A 20,585-nucleotide genomic window follows, 5' to 3' on the forward strand; every position below is an offset into this window, starting at 1 on the left:
TATTGGTAAACATGAAATTTGTTCAGAAAATCTCAGAAAAACAGTATTTAAAAATGCAGCAACAACAAAAATATGCTTATATATTCATAGTTTGGTTCATTTAACCTTTTATTTTGCCTTAAGTCTTAATAAAATCTTCTCTGGAAGCTCCAGTTCATGGAAGTCTTATTCACCCAGGATTTTTACTGAAAGAATAATCAGTCTGTGTTTTCTGTTAGGTTTAAGAATGGTGTGGAACTCACCAATGAACCTAAATCTCGATATCGAATCAAGGTTGAGGGTAAAAAACACACTTTGATCATAGAGGAAGCTGCAAAAAATGACAGTGCAACTTACTCAGTAATGACAACTGGAGGCCAATCAGAGGCTAAGCTTTCTGTTGATTGTACGTATAATACCTCTTCTTCTTGAATTTGTATGTCATAATCTACTAGTCTGCAGAAATACCTAGTTGGCTTGCCTTTTCTTGAGGGTTAAAGGGAGACTTATCTCCCATATTGATTTCTTTGTTGCAGACCTCCAGGATCAATGACTTTCCGTTAGACACTGTTTGCATTAATAGACAATGACCTAGTCCTTGTTGAAAACTCTCTGTCACTCTGTTAAGATGGAAAACAAAGTTATCCATCCAAAGTTATGATGAGTTAACAAAGTGAACTTTCCAATGGAAGTATCTGGTCTTCTTGAACACGTTTATTTTTTCACAGGAAAGCAAAAACCAAGGCTTTTTAGCCAAAATCAGAAAAAAAAATGTTTTTGGAAATAAAAGCCATTCTACAGTTAGGCTCCAAGTAGTGTTAACAGGCACCAGTTCCACCTCACCTGAACCCATAGGCACAAAAATATGACTATGTAGCACCCTCAGTACTGTTTGTACAATATCTCTTTAAAATGCCTGTGTTTTTTAGCAAAGTGTTTGCATCCTTATAATCTCTTGCCACTTCACATTTAGGCAGACTGGAATGTGTTGTAAAATTCCCATGTTCATTTTGCAAGTACATGTATGTATATTACTAGAATTGGCCTTGCCTGTGTAGATGAGTCAGACAGCTTCTGAGATCATATGTAGTTGTGGTAAATTTGTGTCTGCGTCATAAACTTATCATACATCGTATATACACATACACTCATTTTTTAATATTTCTAACACTTTTGACATTTTATACAAAATGGCACGCTAAGCCCAATGAATTCATTCTGTTATCAAGTTGGAAATGATTGTCCATGGCTACTGGACTCTGTCATCTTTCCTGCCACAATGGTAGGTTCATGAAGCATCCTCTGAGGATTTTCCACTAGCTTTCTTTAAAATGCAGCCTTTCCCATCATTCTTTGTTTCCTTCCTGAGATCACAGTCAGGGGTATTTACTGCATACACATGGTACCATGCATTTAGCCTGGTCTCTGGTCTAGAGCATCTGATCTTCCAGAAAGTAAAGTGCCCCAGTTCTTAAACTTAATTTTTACAAAAGCGAGTAATATCCTTGGGTATTCATAGGATGAGTTACGGCATTTTAGCAAATGTGAAAACTAGTCTGTGAAGTAATTTTACTGCTCAGTCAACCTTTGCTATGAGACTGGCAAAAAAGGATCAGAATTGCAGTCTATTTTTCTGATGATCTATTTTGGTAAGTCAAGTCATCATCTCCTATTAGTTTGGAGAACTATGTGAACGGTTATACCACTGTTAGATGACAGGAAAGGTGGGTGAGAATCACTTCAAGCTCATTGGTCCTGGGACACAGATCTTTCTTTCACTGGATTCTGTGGGAATAGAGACACCCTACCTCAAGCACCTAAATGCAAGAGAGGGAATAGAATTCAGATATGCTTCTGGACTTAGTTTTTCCACTGGCTATATCCATAGGGATTCCTCAGTCAGGGCATGGGTATTTTGGCAGCAGGCTACAGGGAAATTCAACATAAAAAGAGGTTAACTTACATGTACATATTACTGGTATTTGGATTCGGGAGTTTTATTTATTAATATATAAGTTGGAGGCATTTTTATGATTTGCAGATTACTGTGATTGCTAGTAGCAGCTCTGGGATAGAAACATAAACTATTGTTTCATATTAGCATTAATATTTATGCTTCTGTTTTCCTAAGTGAGACCACTGAAGATATCACTTGCACTAGAAGACCAAACTGTGAGGCTTGGACAGGAGATCCACCTGAAGTGTGAGATATCTGAGAATGTGCAAGGGAAGTGGTACAAAAATGGGCAACTGGTTGAAGCTGGTGACCGTGTAAAGCTTTATCACAAAGGAAGGTAAGCACGTTCAGTATTGACTTAACTTGTAATGAAGTGACATTGTAAAGATGTGTCAATGTGTGGGTTATTTCACTGAATTTTATTCAGTTCTCACACTCGGTCTCTGTCCTTCAAACATTTTTATCTTTATTATCAAAAAGGCCACATCTCCTTGCACCCTTTCAGCTTGTGTCTTTTGGCTGTAGGGGATAACAATCAAATTTCTCGATTCATCTACATCCCAGATATTTACTTTTCTTGACATTGCTGTTGCTGTTAGCATGGAACATTAGGTAGCAAGGTCAAAATGATTGTTAGACAATACTAAAAATATATAGCTTAAAAATGTCTGGTTTTGTTCATGTCAACTCAGAATTCATATCTCTACCCATGCAAAGTATGTGGTGGTTATCAGGTCACTTTGCACTTATAATCTGTCCTTTTCCATGGAAGGTTTGTCAGTTTTTAAAATAAATAAATAAAAGGTCCTATCTTTAAGTACAACCCCTGCACTTCAGCATGGCACTGACAGTTCATAAAGCTGGGAGCTGCACTTGTGAAGATGCTCCTGAACAGGCTATGAAGTGATCACATTGACCCTATAATACTTCCTAAGTCCCAGCAATTGGGCACTCTGGGCACAAGTGCCAGCTGTACAGTGACCCCTTGCATTAACACAAGGCAAAGCAGCTCTCCACAACCCTTGCAGACCCATAGGATGATGTGAGGGGAGGAGAGCAGAAAGGGGTGAGTCCTGCCTTGAACGAAGCTTAGCCAGAGCAGTTGGTAGGTGAGCAAAAATATCATTGCATTCCTGAAGATTCAGTCAGGTAGTAAGAACATCATATGCTTTACTCACCCCTTTCTTTATTCTGGCAAACAACCAGTATATTGGATCCTATCATGAAGATGCAGTCAGCAGAAAAGGACTGACAAAAATTAGACCATTCTCACAATGGGATCACCTAAAGATTTCTTCATGGACAACCTAATCACTATCTAATGGCAGTAGCACAGAATTCATGTATCAAAGAGATTACAATCCTGTATTTTTCCATAATCCTGTAGTTTTTCCATTTGGTGTATTAAAATGGGTTACGTTATTTGACAGTCTTCTCAATAATGTGAGGTACAAACCTCAAAGTATTTAATCACCTAAAATACCACTAAGCAGCCAGCAAAAGGGTGTTTTGGGTTTTTTTAATCAGTAATCTTACACACTTGCACAAATCTGGTGAACGTTTATCTTCACAGATTTTTCCTTACAGCCTCAAGCAGTCTTCAGAGGATAATTGACATAGATTTCCTTCTCAATTTTTCACAGAATCCACAGATTTATTATAGCAAGCTCTGCTGTTGATGATGAGGGTGAATATATGTTTGTACCAGATGCCTATAATATTAATATTCCATGCAAAGTACACGTTGTAGGTAAGTACACATACAGCAAGTTGTAACATTTTCTTTCTCTGACCTGTGGAAAGTAGAAACAGTGTGAAATGTCTTTGATTTCAATCCGTCTGTTTCCTCGGAATGGGTACCTGTCACATAGAACAGATCTGCTCCTTTGCAAAGTGCAAGTAAGCTGGTTGGAGAGTGCTTTGCTTGAGTTTAGGATCTGGTCACAGTTTGCAAGCTTGTTCCTAAACCCCCCAGGGAAGGCTTCTCAAGGATGAATTCCTAAACATAAACCAATATTAAGAGCTTGCATAAAACATCTGTTGCTCTCCTGTCTTTAGAAATAGTGTTGTGTTCTTTGAAGAGCTGGCTTGCTGACATTTCCAAAAAAAGAACTTAATTTGGCAAAGGAGTAGTCAAGTAACTACATATTGTCTTACGCCCCAAATACATTAGACAATATATAGATGGTTAAATGTTTCTGACCAACTTTTATTCAATCAGCAAAAGAGAAGGTTTGTTAATGAGCCCAATCATTCAAACAAAAATAAAACAAGGCATTGACTTTTTCACACAACAATACCTCATTGGCTAAACTCAACCTTTAAAAGCAGCCACTAAATTTTAAGACTTTGAAGTCTAAAGAAGAGCAATATAGATGACCTAAGGGTTAGGAAATATGGTCTGTAACTGAAGCTGAAAGAAGTGGGATACCCATGTTAGAAATAAGATTGGCTAGGGTGGGGGAGAATGGAGGAGGGGGAACTGGAGTATTGGAGCGTACTAGAGGAATAAGCTCACAGACATAATCTTCCAACGTGAAAAAAATTGTAAGAGGATAGTCATCAGTTGTTCTCCATATCCATGGAGTACAAGAAGTGATCATTTAGTTTTCAGAGAAAAGATTTGGATTAAAAAAACTTTTAAACTGTATGAACAGTGATGGCTGGAATGTGATACCTCCAGGTATCGCAAAATCCCTCCATTGGAAGCCACTTAGAGGAAATCTAAATATACATAATTCTGCCTCAGAGCAGAAAGATGGATTATTTTTCTTTTGTGGTCCTACCAGCCCAAAATTTATGTGGTGCTCTGATTCATTTTTCATCAAACAATTATTTTCTTCAGAAAACTTATATCTTCACAAATTTTCTTCCAAACAAAAGAACAGTTGACTAAAAATGCCCTGAAAATCCAAAACTTTGGAAAAGCTTGTTTCTCTATATCGCAGACCTGTTCCCAGGTCACTGAACTCTCAGAGTGGCCGCCCTATGACAAATTTGATAATCCCTCCATTTTCAGATCCTCCTAGACTACACCTGGATGGTCTTGGGGACGATAACACCGTGACAGTTGTGGCAGGAAGCAAACTACGACTTGAGATCCCCATCACTGGCGAGCCAACGCCAAAAGTCATGTGGAGTAAAGGGGACAAGGTACATTGTTACTGTATGCATGTTTCTTTAGTTTGACAAGGGGCCTTTTCCTTCAAAAAATAATCGTTAGCCTGGTGAAGCCATTGATTTTAATGGCAGCATATAACAAGGAGATAACATTTTATCTCAAAAACTCCTCTCAGTCAAAAATGAAAGATAAAATTGATATGTATCATTTACTATCTTTTAGGTCTTTTTGAGGAAAGGTTGAAATTATGAAGGAAAAAATGGTCTGCTATAAATAAATTGTAAAGGAGAGAGATGTATGAGATGCAGAAGAAACCTAGTGAAAATCTACCAAATTGCTACTTATTGTGTACATACTGCACAGAAGGGCTGCCTGGTTTTGACAAAAAGCCATAGTATGGCCTGGTTTTGGAGAATGAATGATAAATTCTGATGGAAGGTCAAGTTTGGAATGAAACAATAGGCCAGGCATGCATAGTCTAGTGTCTTAATGCAAAACATCACACAGACCAATCTCTGTATAATAATACCAAAATCCAGACTTTTCCCACTTACTTTTCAGTATGCCATGTGAAAATTGGAACATGCTGTACCTGTTGGATTCATCACACCTATCTAGTCAAACCTATGACTAGTATTTTTCAAATATTAACAGTAGTATCAACACCTTGGGCTTGTCCAAATTAGGAATTATTCTAGGAGAATTACTCCAAAATACATGTCATAATTTGAAATCAGTCAGGACAAGCTACTGACCTTTACAATCATTCCAGTCTGTAAATGAATTACATTTCAGTCTGTAAGGCTCTTGGGAGAATCTAGGACTCTCAGAGAAAGCTGAGAAAACAATATGCTCTTCATCGAATTAAAAACAGATAGTGTTGATCAAAGCATGTTCTTGCTCACCTGACAAGAGATGGCCACATAACATCTCTTGCTTTCAGATATGATGGCAGAAACGAGTACTAAACAGTTATAGTACCTTAAAGTTATTTACTTGTCCCTCAGTTCTTTTGTCATTTTTATGATGATCAAGTGCTTGAAATTCTCAGCTTTCATGTAGTTTGTCTTACAGTTGCTTTATTCATTTTGCAGAAGTGTCCAGTACTGCATTTGGATTTTAATTTTTGTTCATTTTGATTCCCAAATCAGAAAAGATGATTTTTCCCTCTGATTACTTTGATTCCTAGTGGATCACAGACAGTGGAAGAATACGGGCAGAAACATATCCAGATAGCAGCTGTCTGGTCATTGATACAGCTGAGAGGGAAGATTCAGGCCCTTTCAGAATAACATTGAAGAATGAGGCTGGAGAGGACACAGCTCTAATCAACATCAAAGTGGTTGGTAAGTCATATGGGACAGTGCACCGAGGTGATGTCTTTTATCACAACTCTTCAATTAATGCTCCTTAAAGAACACTGCTTTTTCTGCCCCCAAACTAGGGCCAAATTATTCTTCCTACAGCTGATAGGCCTCTTCTGTAGATGTTGTCCTCCCTAGCTACCTAACTGTTGTAGGTTCTCAGAAACCTTCCATTTCCCTGTTTTTCCCCATTTTCAGATGTGGAATTGAGGTGCAAGGATAGTAAGATCCAGAGCTACTGAAGGACACGTAAGATGGGATTTAATCAGGAGTTAATTAGCGCCTTGCTGCCACCTTATGCTGCAGGGGCCAGGGTTCTGTAATTGCCTCAGGCTGGTGCTGACGTTCTCTGTTCTCCAAGTGGCTATGGGCCATGCATTAGCTCATGTCCTCAAGTGTCTCTCAAGTGTCTTGACTGTGCTCAAGAGCTTGGCAGTTTTCCCTACTAACCTCCTGCCAGAATCTACAAGGATCTTCTTTCTCTCTCTCTCTCTCTCTCTCCCTCTCTCTCTCCCTCCTCATTAGGAACTCCTAGATCATGTCTGCTGAATCAGTATCCATATGAAATAATGCAACAACTGCTTAATTTTTAAAAAAAAGTGAGGGCTGCTGCTGACATTACCACTGTGCAGTAGCTTGTTGGTCAAAGAACTTACTCTAGATGGGCAAATTTTAGTTCAATTTCTTTCTCAGCCTGAAGGGCTACCTCCCATGAAAGTGCCTTAAATATCAGGCTAAAGAGCTCTGCAGTCCTACCACTGAAACCAGCAACTGTGCAAAGAATTTGAGATGCACTGAGAGACAGTGTGAGGCTAGGGAATCATCTATCTTAGAGAATTAGGTACAATGAGTTCTGTGTACAAGGAGGACTTTTCTGCATTATTCAGGTGCTTATTCCAGAAAACAGTAATTTAGAACTTTAAAGAAGAATTTATGATGTTTTGCTCTTGTTTCTCTGTTGGCTAGCCCACATAGCTCCCTCTTCAGCCTTTGTGTGACCCTTTCTAGGACATGTAATTCCCCTTATGCATTACAGAGAAAGCCTCAATTGTCTCAGGGTCACAGATTTTTGATGGGAACTATATATCTATTAGTAAAATGATAGATATGACAACAGAAAACCCTTAAATGCCTATGGCTCTGTGTGAGACTGTACCTAAGTTACTCACATAAAGCTACAGCGGAAGGACGAGCAAAGCACATCCTCTCAGAACTGCTTTCTGAACATCTTTCCTGCCTATGAATAATTTGGTACAAAAAGGTTGAGGATGTTCACAGTAGCCATGTCTTTTACCTACTGACCTGAATATTGTAGCTTACATTTTAGGGATGAGTTTTTATTTCGCTGGTACTCTTTCTTATCTATGTACTTGGCCCCCATTCATTCAAACTCACCATTTCTTGTCATCACAAGCTTACTTTTGTGCCTGCTCATACATTTTCTATTTCAATGTACCCTGTTGCACTTCAAAAATTATTCAAATTTGTTTCTTGTTTGGCATTTTCTATTTCAGCGTAGGGAAAAAAAGAAAGAAGAAAGATTAATTTTTTTCATTTTATTCTATTATTTCCTTTGTTTACAATAGATGTCCCTGATCCTCCTCAGGCACCAAATGTGACTGAGGTGGGTGAAGACTGGTGTGTTATGACCTGGGAACCTCCAGCAAATGACGGTGGATCACCTATCTTAGGTAGCTGCTTTTCTTTTTTTTGAGGTGATGCTCTAACATAGACAAAAGAAACAAGCTCCAAATAATGGACCCCATACTATCAGAGTTTAGCTCAGGCTCTGAAGAATTCCTCTCTGAGTAGTCAGTTACAAAAATGTTATTTCTGATCTGTTATTAGATATCTTGTTCTCTGATGCTTTGAGATTTGCCATTTTGTATGTTGCCACAGTATCACTCTCCCCATGGGATGGAGTTTGAAAGACAATCTCTGCATTACTGTAATACCAGACTTCAATCAGTCATTTTGAACGTCAGCAGCGTTTTTGCAAACAATTTACTGAGCTGAGGAATATCTTCCCATACACTAAAAAAAGAGTAAAGTCAGAGTGGACCGGAAACCAGTAGAACTAAACACAGCAGTGTTGTAAGTTGGGTCTGAAAAAAGATTGCATGTGGCCATGAAAGTCTAACAGATGCCTTTCAAATAGTTTGCAATGGGAAAAATGAAACAATAAGCCCTAAACCACTCTAAGGCTAGAAGGGGTTATTGAGTTGTATCCAGAAAAAGGGCTATTAGCCAGTCAGAAAAGAGACTCCTCATTACTGAGTCCTATGCCACCAGTTACTATACTACCATTTTTTTTGGTCAATAGGATATTTCATTGAAAGGAAAAAGAAACAAAGCTCCAGGTGGATGAGGCTGAATTTTGAGCTCTGTAAAGAAACAACTTTTGAGCCAAAGAAGATGATTGAAGGTGTTGCTTATGAGGTCCGTGTATTTGCTGTTAATGCAATAGGAATTTCCAAACCAAGTATGCCTTCAAAGGCCTTTGTTCCTTTAGGTAAGTAAAGAAGAATACAGAGCATTTAGAAAATTTAGAATACATGCATTTAGAAAATTCTCTTTGATTTATTATTGCTGTCATTTAGTTATATAACTAGTTCTTACACTTGTAATACCCTGGACCTGTCCTTACTAGGTGCTGTACAAATTATATATCTATCTCTGAAGAATTTGTAGTCTTTTATAAACGTGAAACAAGCAGACATATCCAGAAAAATGATGCACAAAAACAACACATTGACATACTATAGGTGAGGCTGATAGACTATGAACAATACATTTTAAAGACTGTAATCAGTCGGCTGAGGTTTTTGTGAATCGTATCTACCCTCTGAGTCAACAGAGTCAAACTAGTGGCAATTTAGAGAATTGACAAAGATGATGGATTATAGTCTTGCTTCTTTTGTGTCTTTCTCCTGCTATAAGATCAGTAAGGCATTGGCTTTTGGCCAAAAATAGTCAGAAAGAATGTCCAGAAATCTAAAGATCATCATTTTCATGCTGCATGTTATGACAATGAGACTTTTTTCAAATTTCACTACTTATGCTTTGCTGTTACATAGTGCTTTGCCATGCAAAAAAGTGCACATATTCACAAATAATCCATACATTCCTATTCAAAAAAGCAAGTATACAATCTATTATAAAGATAGAAAACTGTGTCAAAATTAAGTGAATTTGCCTGCTATCACATAATAGGGCATATGATAAGATATATTTGAATAATCCCTAACTTCAGTCTATGCTTCAATCACCCACCCCCATTAACTGAAATAGGGTTGTTGATTTATTTTTTTTCAGAAAGGGATCACGTATTTTACAATATCCTTTTTTAGACAGTCTAAACAAGGCCAGGCCATTTTTCAAACTGTTCTACATGTCCTGTTATTATTTGTGCTTTAAATTACTGTAACAACTAGGGGGCATTGTCATTGGCCTAATGTCAGAGTAATCTGAGGGGCTTTTCATATAAAGAAACAGATTTTCAGACTACTGTGACAACCACATGTCCCTGTAAAGAAATGGTGCCTTCTTCTGTAGGCTGGTAGGAGTTTCTGCCTTGCTCAGAGGCCCCCCATGATGCAGAGGAGCAGCAAGGAGAAGGCTTTATCGCTGCAGTGTGCTCTCCTCTTGTGAGAAAATATACGCTGTTGTAGGATGTGTTACTCAAATCTTTTCTGCTATAGCTTTCACTGCTCTTTGTCCTTCTCAGTCTGCAGCAGAATAAGCCTGGCTTTCTAGGTTAGGCTGTGAACAGGTACTGAATGAAGTACCTGCTTCTCCTACTTTGTCTTAGTTGGGAAAGATGTGACAGGATGAATGGAAATGTCAGGCAAGCAGGGTTTAGCTTGCTCCCTGCCAGTCTGCTGATGCTAAACTGGAGTAATACACCATAAATGCAAAACTTTAGTAGTAATACAGTTTTCTGCCTTGTTCCCACTACCTGCCTGTTTTAGCTGTTACCAGTCCACCAACTCTCCTGGCAGTCGATGGAGTAACTGATACCTCAGTTACAATGAAATGGAGGCCACCGGATCACATTGGAGCGGCAGGTTTAGACGGCTATGTTATAGAGTACTGCTTTGAAGGAAGTAAGTGACAGTAACTGTGGTATATTACTAGTAGTGAAAATAGGTGAGATTTTCTCCATTCTTTTTCTATGGATGTCAGGTGCTCTCACTTTACGGCAAAGATTAACTAGTCAAAATCCTCAAGCTGCAGGATTTTGTTCAGGCTTCTCTTTAGTTTGTACTCCAGATCCCTCCTGTTATGGTAGTTTGATCGATCTTACATTTGATCTGAATTCCCCCCAAATCCCCGTATAAGCTGTCGTAATGTACCAAGTACTGTGTTCATCACTTTCCTCATCTTTGAGCTAAACAAAAGTTGGGTGCAGTAAAGAGAGTAAATGGATGAATGAATGGATAGATGGGTAGATGGATAGAAGGGAAATAATAAATGAGTGTAAATGTGATACAAATTATGTGCAGGTTGGCGGTTTTTTAGGCACAGGAGGTCCTTAGTGTGGTAATGCCTACTTTATCATATTACTAACTGGCTACTTCAAATGACAATTCACAATACTGTGGTCAGACAGCCTCCCCAACAGCTGGCTGTAGACATTATCTAGGCATGCAAAGCTCATGTCTGGATATTGAATTTATTCAACATTTCAGGGTAGTTAGATACAGGATCTTTAACTGTATCCATCTCAGACATAAAACTATACGGAAGTGAAGAAAGTTGAAGATAAAAGAGAGAGATTGAACTCATGAGAGTGAAATAATAAGTCATAGATAAACATAACATATGTTGTACAACTAGAGGCTTTGGTGATCAAACAGCAGAACTTCAGTATTTCTCAACAGATTTTCTTCTGACTTGACATCAAATGAAGTCTGTTTTCAAAAAATAAAATCTAGCAGCTCCTGGGTGAGTACTAAATAGGCTGAAGTGGTTTATGCAATATCCAGCCACTGTGGCCAAATGCTGATCAGTGGGACTCCAGAAACACTGTGTGTTTGGATGAATGGAACACAGTTTTGTTCAGCTCAGTCAACTGCTGATGTTAACAGTGTTGTTAATCTAAGTGATGGGTTGGGTATGTTTTACATGAGGGCATTTATTTCAATGAAAGCTTTTTATGAATGCAGTCCACAGCCTGGAGACAAGAGGTAGAGGACAGAACTTGTGATTCATGCTGTCACGTGTTTCATATTCAGACAATCCAGGAAAATAATAGTTCACAAAAGTGGTCAGATACCACAGGAGCAGTGTGCCCTCAGTTCTCACTTGGGCGAGTGGGAGAGTGAAGAAGAACCACTGGCTTTTCTCAGGAGCACTCAGCATTTTGTAGTATTGAGCTGAATATCGGTAAAAAACAGGAATAGACTGCAAGAAGCTCGGAGGTCTGAAGATTACCTGAAGGCAGACACAGCTGTAATGCTAGGAAGGGTATACTGGGAGGAAGCTGCGGAAACATCTCAGAAAGAGCAAGCATGCAGTTTCAGATTAATATGCAACAACTGTAGGTGACATATTTTCCTATTTCCACTGCATAGGTATAGCTATGTACTGGCTATAGAGGGGACTGACAATATGAGGACTATATATTATGCTGTTTGCAGTTAGTAGGATGGTAGGGAGAAAAATAAAAGAATTTGAGGGGGTTTTTTAAGTTTCAACATTGCAGTCACAAATCCATTGACATTAGACTACGTGATTCACTGCCAAATGAGACAACAAGAGAAGAAAGGAAATATATTTATGATAATGCAAACATTGCTATTCAAATGAATTTTCCGAACCTACCTTTTAAGGTTTATCAGACAAAAGATAATTGTATACCTTTTGAATGGAACAAATTCTGTACTTTTTTATTTTTCAGATAGGTTTAAAACATATAAAGATACAACAAAACGGCAGTCAAGCCTGTCATTTTACTGTTACCCACCTCAGTTAAAATACAATGGGTACAATGTATTTTACATAGCTTTTTGAGTGTTTATGTATATCTATATATGCCTCTCATATATGCATATACATCTATATATACACAATAAACATTAGTTATGTGTATATGTTATGAAAATGTTTAGGAAGAAACAAGCTGAAAATACCAATAAAAAAGACATGTAACTTACTATAGATCCTTTTTCTATGTTCAGTCTTCTTTTTCTTTCTTGCAGTATCTCGGTGCCTCCTTTTCTCACTTTTCCTAGTGCCTGTTCTGCCTCAGACTAATTTTTCCTGTACTGTTTAATAATTCTTTTTAATTCCTGGGTACTTTTTATGACTATCTATGTTCTTTCTGCTGTTCTTTTCTTTTTAGTTCTGTGCCTATAAACCCATTTGTCTTTACTTTCACTGTTCTTTCATTTACATCATTGAGGTAGTTTTAGAGAGGGTTTTCAAGTCTTCTCTATCATAGCAATCTTTAGGAAAAATCACAGGCTGGATATAGCAAGAAGAAAATATATACAAATATAATTTGGAAGAGTCATTTATGATGAACATTGGTTTGGCTTCCCCCAAATTTGTATTTCCTTTTATTCTGAATCTCATAACTTGATCTACATGCAGGACTCTTGGACTTCCTTAGCTACAATAAAATCTCTGACAGCTCTGTGGGTATACTGCAGAACTGGAGTTTCATCATGAGTATCTGAAACCGGCAGTACATAGGGATGACTAACACGATACATACGAATATAGGACTCCCTTTCCCGTGGCCAGTTTAGAACATCCAGCTTGAACCTCTTGCTGTGGTGGTGACTCAGAGTAGAGCAAACCTTGTTTACACTGGAGAAGTAGTAGTAATTTAGTAATTCTTAGTAATGTACGCTGCTGACTGGTTCTTGTGTGACATTTCAAGGGTAATCTGATGAGCCCTAGTTTTTCCTCAGAGATTATATTTATCTGCCTTCAAAAGGCCGTTGTACCTGCAGAGGATCTGTTTTCATAGCTAGTAAAGGGGCATTTCAGAGAGGTTTTTTTTGGCTGAGATCTTTGCCAGTGTATCCATCCAGGAACACGCATAGATTCCAGGATACTATTTTTACTATCCTGAAAATTGCCAAATCCAGGATTCCAGGGAATCCAGGGCAGTGATGACTTTGACCAAGAAATAAAGCCTTTGTGATTACATCGTGTCTACTCTTATTCATGGTTTCTGTCTCATTTAATTTTCTTTCTCTGATGCCTTTAGCTAAATATATTCTATTCCTCTGTCTCTTCAATTTTTTTTCAAGCTTCCTCTTTTTCTCTCTCTCTTGCTCAAAATTCTTCTCTGAGTTTCTTCTTCCCTTTATGATATGTTTTCTTCTCCTCTTACACTTTCTCTCATCATCATTTTTGCTTCATTTCTCTGTCTTCCAAATGCTCCTTTAGTCTCTTTCATTTCATCTTTCCAGGACTGTGATTGATCAGGCAAAACCAAAAAAACCCATCTCCTCTTGCTTTCTCTTTTCGCTTTCCTGTCAGCATCATGCATAACATCTCTTTGATCTAGATGCCCCCTTCCTGCCTCTTTCCTCTCTGCAAACTCCGTAAATACAGGTCCTCTAAATCTTTAAATCCCAGCATAGATCTTTGCAGACTTACTAACAGGAAATGCTAACCCCTGACAAAATGCTCCATCTGTGTGAAAGTGGGTGTCTCTGATTAATCTTAATGATGGATTCTCACAAGGTGTATCGACAGATCTGTGTGATGAAATGGTGGAGCCACCTTATAACCTGGAAGGTATGGTATTCAGCAAAAGGTATATAAACTTCCTTAATGAAAGAAAAATTCTCTTAATAAAAATAAAGCTAGCTTTCTGAGAGTATGATTGAATTCTATGGGCACCGATCTACAGAATTTGCTGCATTACATGGAAGGGCAGTGGGGAGGGATTCTGGAAATTAAGTCATTGACTGCAATCCGCTTGTGTTAGAAAGTGAAAGAAGCAGCTTTAAAGAGAACTTAATTCGTAAAAGTAAGACACACACTTATGAAAATGTACCACAGTACTGTGCACTAAATCTCCAGGGTGCTCCAGCTTATAATGGTGCTCTTGTCTTTTATGCCAATATTAGAACGCTATTTTCATAAGATGTGGAAGGTATTGATACTTACTGACTTGCTGCTACATAAATCTGACTCTAAATGTCAAGGTGTCAGCAGCATTAAAGTGATCTATGCTTGGTGGACAGGATGGGAAAGGAAGTATCATTTGTAATTGGAGCTTTTCTGAATGTACTGTTACAATGACTCTATGGATTATATGCAACTGCCTAATGGTAGAATAAAAAAAAAAAACTGAGAAGGCTGTAATTATGTGAATATTTATGATACAGCTTTCCTTTTTTAAAGGCACCAGGAGAGATGACATGTCAGTGCACTTTGTAAATACCCTGTGCTTCTCTCATCTCTGCACTTTGAATGGTATTTTCAAGGGGACTCAGCACTGGTCTAATTAATTGTGATCTTATTGAAATGAATTCTAAAACTCATTTCTTTCCAAGGAAGCTGTTAAAGCAATGCTGAGTGCTTTCGGAAATCTACTCTATTTCCCCATCCACCTTGTTTTTTATCAGCTGACTTTAAAGACTAATCAGATTTCTCTCATGTAAAATTAAAAAGTAGCCACATTCTAAAAACATTATTTATCTAAATATAAACATATAATTGGCAGAAATCCATTACTGTTAGAAGCATATTTCCTATGTATGGTTAAAGTGAATCAATATCATGTTATACCTTAATTAAAAAACAAAATAGAGGAATTCTTCAGTGTGTTTTCAATCAGTTACCATTCTGTGATTTTCCTCATTGGTGCAGTGGTTATATTTATAATTCCCTGTTCCTTTGCTTCTCCCTCCCATCTTCTTTTCCCTAAACTAGCGGATGAATGGATCGTGGCTAACCCAGAACTGACAGACAAAATGAAGTTTACTATCAATGGCCTGCCAACTGGCTCAAAAATCCTTGTGAGAGTAAAAGCTGTGAATGCTGCTGGTGCAAGTGAGCCTAGGTACCACCCACAGCCTATTTTAGTCAAGGAAGTGATAGGTAAGAGCCTCTTGCTTACACTCACACACAAATATATTCTGCTTCCATACTTAGTTATTTTTAAGGCTAATACCTACTAGCTAATCACATGATATGGCCATATAGTCATTTTGCAGTGCCTAGAAATCATGAAACTGTCCTTAAAAATATTGGGGATTCTTTTTATTTCTTTCATTTCTGAGACTTCATCTCTCAAGTTCTGAAGTCTGAGTTCTTTCACCACTGCTCAGGTTTTGAAAGGCTTTTTTTCTGCAGAACTAGAACCTGATTTTCCTTTTTTTTTAAATAGAGCTAAGATTTTCACCCCTTCTTATCACCATAGTATTTGGGGTTACAAACACTGGCAGTGTACTGTCAATACAGTGTAACATTGTGGTACCCAGGAATATTTAAGATACTTCACTCACTAGTCACTTCTAGGAACTGCAGACCACACATTCTCATACTAATAATGATCAGCACCAGTATTGCCCCACTTATAAAAGAAGATAAATGTCAAACGCAAGCTTTCTTTTTTTTTAGAACCTCCGAAGATTCGTCTACCAAGACACTTAAAACAAACCTATACTCGAAGAGTTGGAGAAACTGTGAATCTTGTTATTCCTTTCCAGGTGAGAACTGAAAATGCAGATAGGAAAATACTCATTCTTCTTATATTGCCACTTTTTAAGCTTCCTTTCCTGTAACTTTGGTGGTACAGTAAGTTAATTTAAGCAGGCGTAGAAGCACACAGATATACATAGGTGTCTGAAAGCTTTTTTCTTTGACTTCTGAAAGACATAATGTTAAAGAAATTAATTAATTGGGTAACTAGCACACACAGACTGATTCATTATCTGGTCATCCACAGGACACTTATAAATCCTCCCAGCAGACATCACATATGAGATAATCACTAGCATGACACAAAGCAGTTACGCTGGCAGTAATAAATATGGTGTCAAGGGTGGGATTGTAACATTTAATCATTGCCTTGTCTTGAGCAAGGAAAAAGGAGGTGCAGATTGGGCAGAGTTTCATTGTCTCCCACAGAAACACAGCAATTTTTAAATCCTTGGGATCACAGCTACAGTATCACTACTTCCAAGGACATAGCACAGGTTTCCCACAGCAGAGTGTTAACCCTTCATTCCTTTACCTTTTACAAGAGTGAGTTCCTCTTTACTGGCAGGGTCCTTATTCTTCTGAAGACAAGAATTACAACTGAATTCATTTCTAAGTCTTCTCTGCATGCATAAAAACACTGGGCATAATATGACTTCTACAAGGTTAATAAAAGCTTGTTCATCAATACACAACAAGATACACTGCTCCCAAGAAGATAAAACAATATTCTGTGGTTATTCTCTAAGCTAAGGCACTCAAAAAAGGGGTGAGGTTACCCTCTTTGGATAGCAAGTGTATATTGCTTGTCCCCAGAGGGGCACAAATCCCACAGGGATGCAAGTGGAATTCACTCTCGTCTTATTCAAGTACCTGAACTGGGCACTGCCCTACCAAAAATGTAGGCATGTCACCCCATGACAGAACATGTCAATCTGGTCTACCTAATAACCATTCCAAGTGCTTTCCCAACAAAAGAAGAGCAGTAGGGATCCCTAGAGATCCAGCCCACTATTTACTCAGATGCCTTCCTCTTTTACTGGCAGTGTAGAGAATACAGGCACTTCTAGAGGGTGAAACATTTTGTTGTAGGTTTTCTGGTTTTTTTTCCTTTTCTTTTAGAAAACTGGAAATTGTTTGTGCAATTTTAGCCTGAATTTGCAAATATTTTCAGTCTGCTTCTTAAAAAACGCTGCATTTCAGGCGAGTTAATGGGATTGCCTCTCAAATGCTGCGTGTTTTTAAAAGAATTCTCACTGTTTCTTTTAGGATGGTTTTGATTTCCCCTTTAAGACTAACACCGATCTCTCTCTCCCAAAATCATATATCAATTTTTTTCTGACTTCTTACAGGGAAAACCAAGGGCAAAAGTATCATGGAAGAAAAATGGTGCTCCAGTAGACAAGAACCAAATCAACATCCGCAACACTGAAAATGACACTATCATCTTTATTCGAAAGGCAGAAAGGAGCCATTCTGGAAAATATGACATGAAAGTGAAAGTAGAGAACTTGGAGGACAAAGCTACAATAGATATTCAAATCGTTGGTATGTTTTGAAAAACTAAAATAAATACATGCCAGAGAAGCCTACTCCAGCCATTTCAAGGCTATGGGAAAACAGAGGTATCCCAAAGAGAGCATCTTTCTCTACAGTGATAACTCTCCACATCAGATTACTTGGCTAAAGATTTGTGGTTTCTAAATAAACCTCCCTGGACAATGGCATGTGCTCATCAGAAAATGCCAGTCCCTTTCAATACTTTATTGTTTTGTTTTTCATGTTCTTGTTTATCCAGTATGGAAGCTTTTTCCAGTTGAATGGTAGCAATAGCCAGAAATGGTAGAAAATTTCTCACCAGCATAATGTGGAAAAACCCTAAATGTTGAAAGAACACGAAAGAAGAAAAGAAAGAAAAGAAAACACATTTACTTTTCTATCAATCTATTTCTTTACACAATGTGCAAAACTGATACACTGACTTTAAAGTGACTGACACTTCCTGTTTTAAGAACACATTTTCAACTGCTTACAGCTTTCCCAAAATATCACATCCTTATGCAATTAAGGAACATATTATAGTTCATACCCCCAAAGTGGTCAAGTTAAGTTTTTCATAGCTCTGGCATGCCCTAACTTTTAAAACTTTTGTTTTGCAATCTTGGCATTCTTTTGACATTGGGTTTGCCATGTGTGTGTAAGAAAGAGGGAGAGAAAGCAAACAGTGGAAGATGTCAGCTACCATGTTTTCATTGCAGATCGCCCCGGACCACCAGAGGTGGTAATGATTGAGGATGTCTGGGGAGAAAATGTAAATTTATCCTGGAAGCCACCAAAAGATGATGGCAATGCTGCCATTACTGGGTACACTATTCAAAAAGCAGACAAGAAGAGTATGGTAAGTGATAAGTAGATTTGTAAAAGGCTGATGTACTCATGAACTTCTTCCTTAAGAAGTTTGCTTTATTTGCTTAAAGTAGTGTAGGTGGACAAAGCACTGACTGGTCAATGTTTGGAAAATCTGCAAAGCACATTTAAATATCCCCTATTTATTGTATCTAAAATCTAGAAATGGAAATGTTTTCAGATGAAGCAAAAAAGGAGGACTAGCATGGAAAGGACAGGTGGGCTTGAGGGAAGTAATTCTGCTTTTTTTCCTTTCTCTCAATACAGAGAATAAAAAACAAAAGTATTAATTTTTAAGGCAGCAGGTTGCTACTAGAATCAAAATGCAGCACTATTGCATTTATCCCTGTAATGTTGCAGTGTAAGTCATTGCCACTCCTTGCTACACATGGGGATATGATACATACATAATTTATAAAATGCTTTGAGATTTACAGGTGAAAAATATGACATAAAAATGTTTATTATTTTCATTAAACAAACATCAATTTTATACTTCTTTAAAAGACAGTAGTTGGATTCTTACATTTAATACTACAAATCTGAACACTGGAAATCTAGGATATTATTTGGGGAATCTTAAGAGAACGTTTTTGCCCCAAAAGAACTTTAATATGTTGATTTGCACCAAGGTCTGATCAATTCATTCCTCTTGTGCCTCTATTTCCCTTCCCATTCTTCATTTTTCCTTTCTCTTTAGATCATAACATGCAATGGTCTCTGTACAGTGACCATAACCATGGTGTCATAACCATGATGTCCCCTGTCTCTAAGTTACTGTTTTAAGGAGAAAGCAACAACAGCATTGTCTAGGGTCCAAAGCGTCATGGGTCATTCATGACATAGTTTTCCTGCATTGTCTCTAGTGTGGAATTTTGTGGTTCTGGCACAGCCGGTCTTCTACAGAAGGTCGGTGTCCCAAAACGCAGCTCCTTAAAAATAGTTCCCCAGAGAAAAAAACAAAACACTCCAAGTTCTATGGAGTGGCAGTCCATTTCTGAATATGATTATCTATATTTCTGGGAAATCTAAAATAACATGGCTCTTAAAATGAAAAAATATCAGTGCAAACTGTGGCACAGGAAACTCAACACAAGTACATCTTTAAAAAGTACACCTTTAGAATAGCACATCTTTAGAAAAGCAAGAAAACTAGGTAGGGCAGAGTAAAGAAAAGCAAAAACATTGTTGTGCTCATATTATGTATTTTTAGCATTAATCTCTTTTATCTCTGTTTACTATTAAGGTATTGTGTACTAGGATAGAATCCACATGCCCTGCTTAAAGTGATGCCTTTCATCTAGCTATGATTCTTGCAAGCGTTACACAGATAGGTGCCTGAAACAGGATGCACTTAAACTCTCAGACCTTTCCAAGAGATGTGCGCAGTGCCGAAATCAGAGGAATTCTGAAATGATGAGGTCACGTCAACAATAATTTGTTCAGGAGGAGGACAAGCGATTGCCTGTTCCTGTCTTCTAGTTGCCTTGATCACAAATTGCTATGCACTGCCCTGAATTTCCGGAGCTGCTTATTGCAAGCTCATAGTGCCTTCTATTTGCAAACTATTTCTCAAATTGTAATCACATAAGAATTGATATTACTCCTCTCTATTGTCTCCTTCCAGGCAAAAATTTCTGACTGACTTTTATACTGTTCTCCACTTGAGCTGTCTGTTCTTGCTGCAGGCTGAGGCTTTAAAACCCACCTCCCCATCTCAGCCTTTAGATTTGGCTTTCAGTCTGGAGGAATCACCTGGATAAAATTACACTTCTCATAAACACTCAACTTGTGGAAGAGGAGGCAGATTAGTGCATCAGCCTCTGGTAGTACACATTACTGTAAAGGGATTTGTTTTTTCCCCTAGTCTGCAGTTTTCTTATCTGCAGCGATACTCTCTGCCAGCAGAGTGGAATCTGAAAGAGGGAGCCTGCCTTGCCTTGCACGATGCAATCTTTATAATATCAGATGTCCTAGAAAGATCCCTCCCAGCTAACAGAGTGCAACAAATCAGCAGGGTTCACTTTCCATTCAGCCTGCAGTGCTCAGTGGTGAACTATGTGTGATACTATCACCAGTTCAGATG

The 20,585-nt window shown here is 38.0% G+C and overlaps 1 protein-coding gene across 1 annotated transcript in view; it reads left to right on the top strand.

Moving 5' to 3' along the window:
- The window catches only part of MYBPC1 (myosin binding protein C1), a 52,167-nt gene that overhangs the window by 20,013 nt on the left and 11,569 nt on the right, over positions 1-20,585 (top strand). Inside the window, 16 exon segments of the mRNA XM_067289869.1 lie at positions 219-385; positions 2,111-2,273; positions 3,580-3,686; positions 4,956-5,089; positions 6,247-6,403; positions 8,008-8,112; positions 8,745-8,933; positions 10,393-10,531; positions 10,607-10,641; positions 10,644-10,677; positions 14,109-14,179; positions 14,373-14,414; positions 15,323-15,490; positions 16,013-16,101; positions 17,446-17,641; positions 18,352-18,491. Of these exon segments, the coding sequence (XP_067145970.1) occupies positions 219-385; positions 2,111-2,273; positions 3,580-3,686; positions 4,956-5,089; positions 6,247-6,403; positions 8,008-8,112; positions 8,745-8,933; positions 10,393-10,531; positions 10,607-10,641; positions 10,644-10,677; positions 14,109-14,179; positions 14,373-14,414; positions 15,323-15,490; positions 16,013-16,101; positions 17,446-17,641; positions 18,352-18,491 (1,936 nt within the window).

This window comes from Apteryx mantelli, chromosome 1 (assembly GCF_036417845.1).
Source record: "Apteryx mantelli isolate bAptMan1 chromosome 1, bAptMan1.hap1, whole genome shotgun sequence".
NCBI classification, from domain to species: Eukaryota; Metazoa; Chordata; class Aves; order Apterygiformes; family Apterygidae; genus Apteryx; species Apteryx mantelli.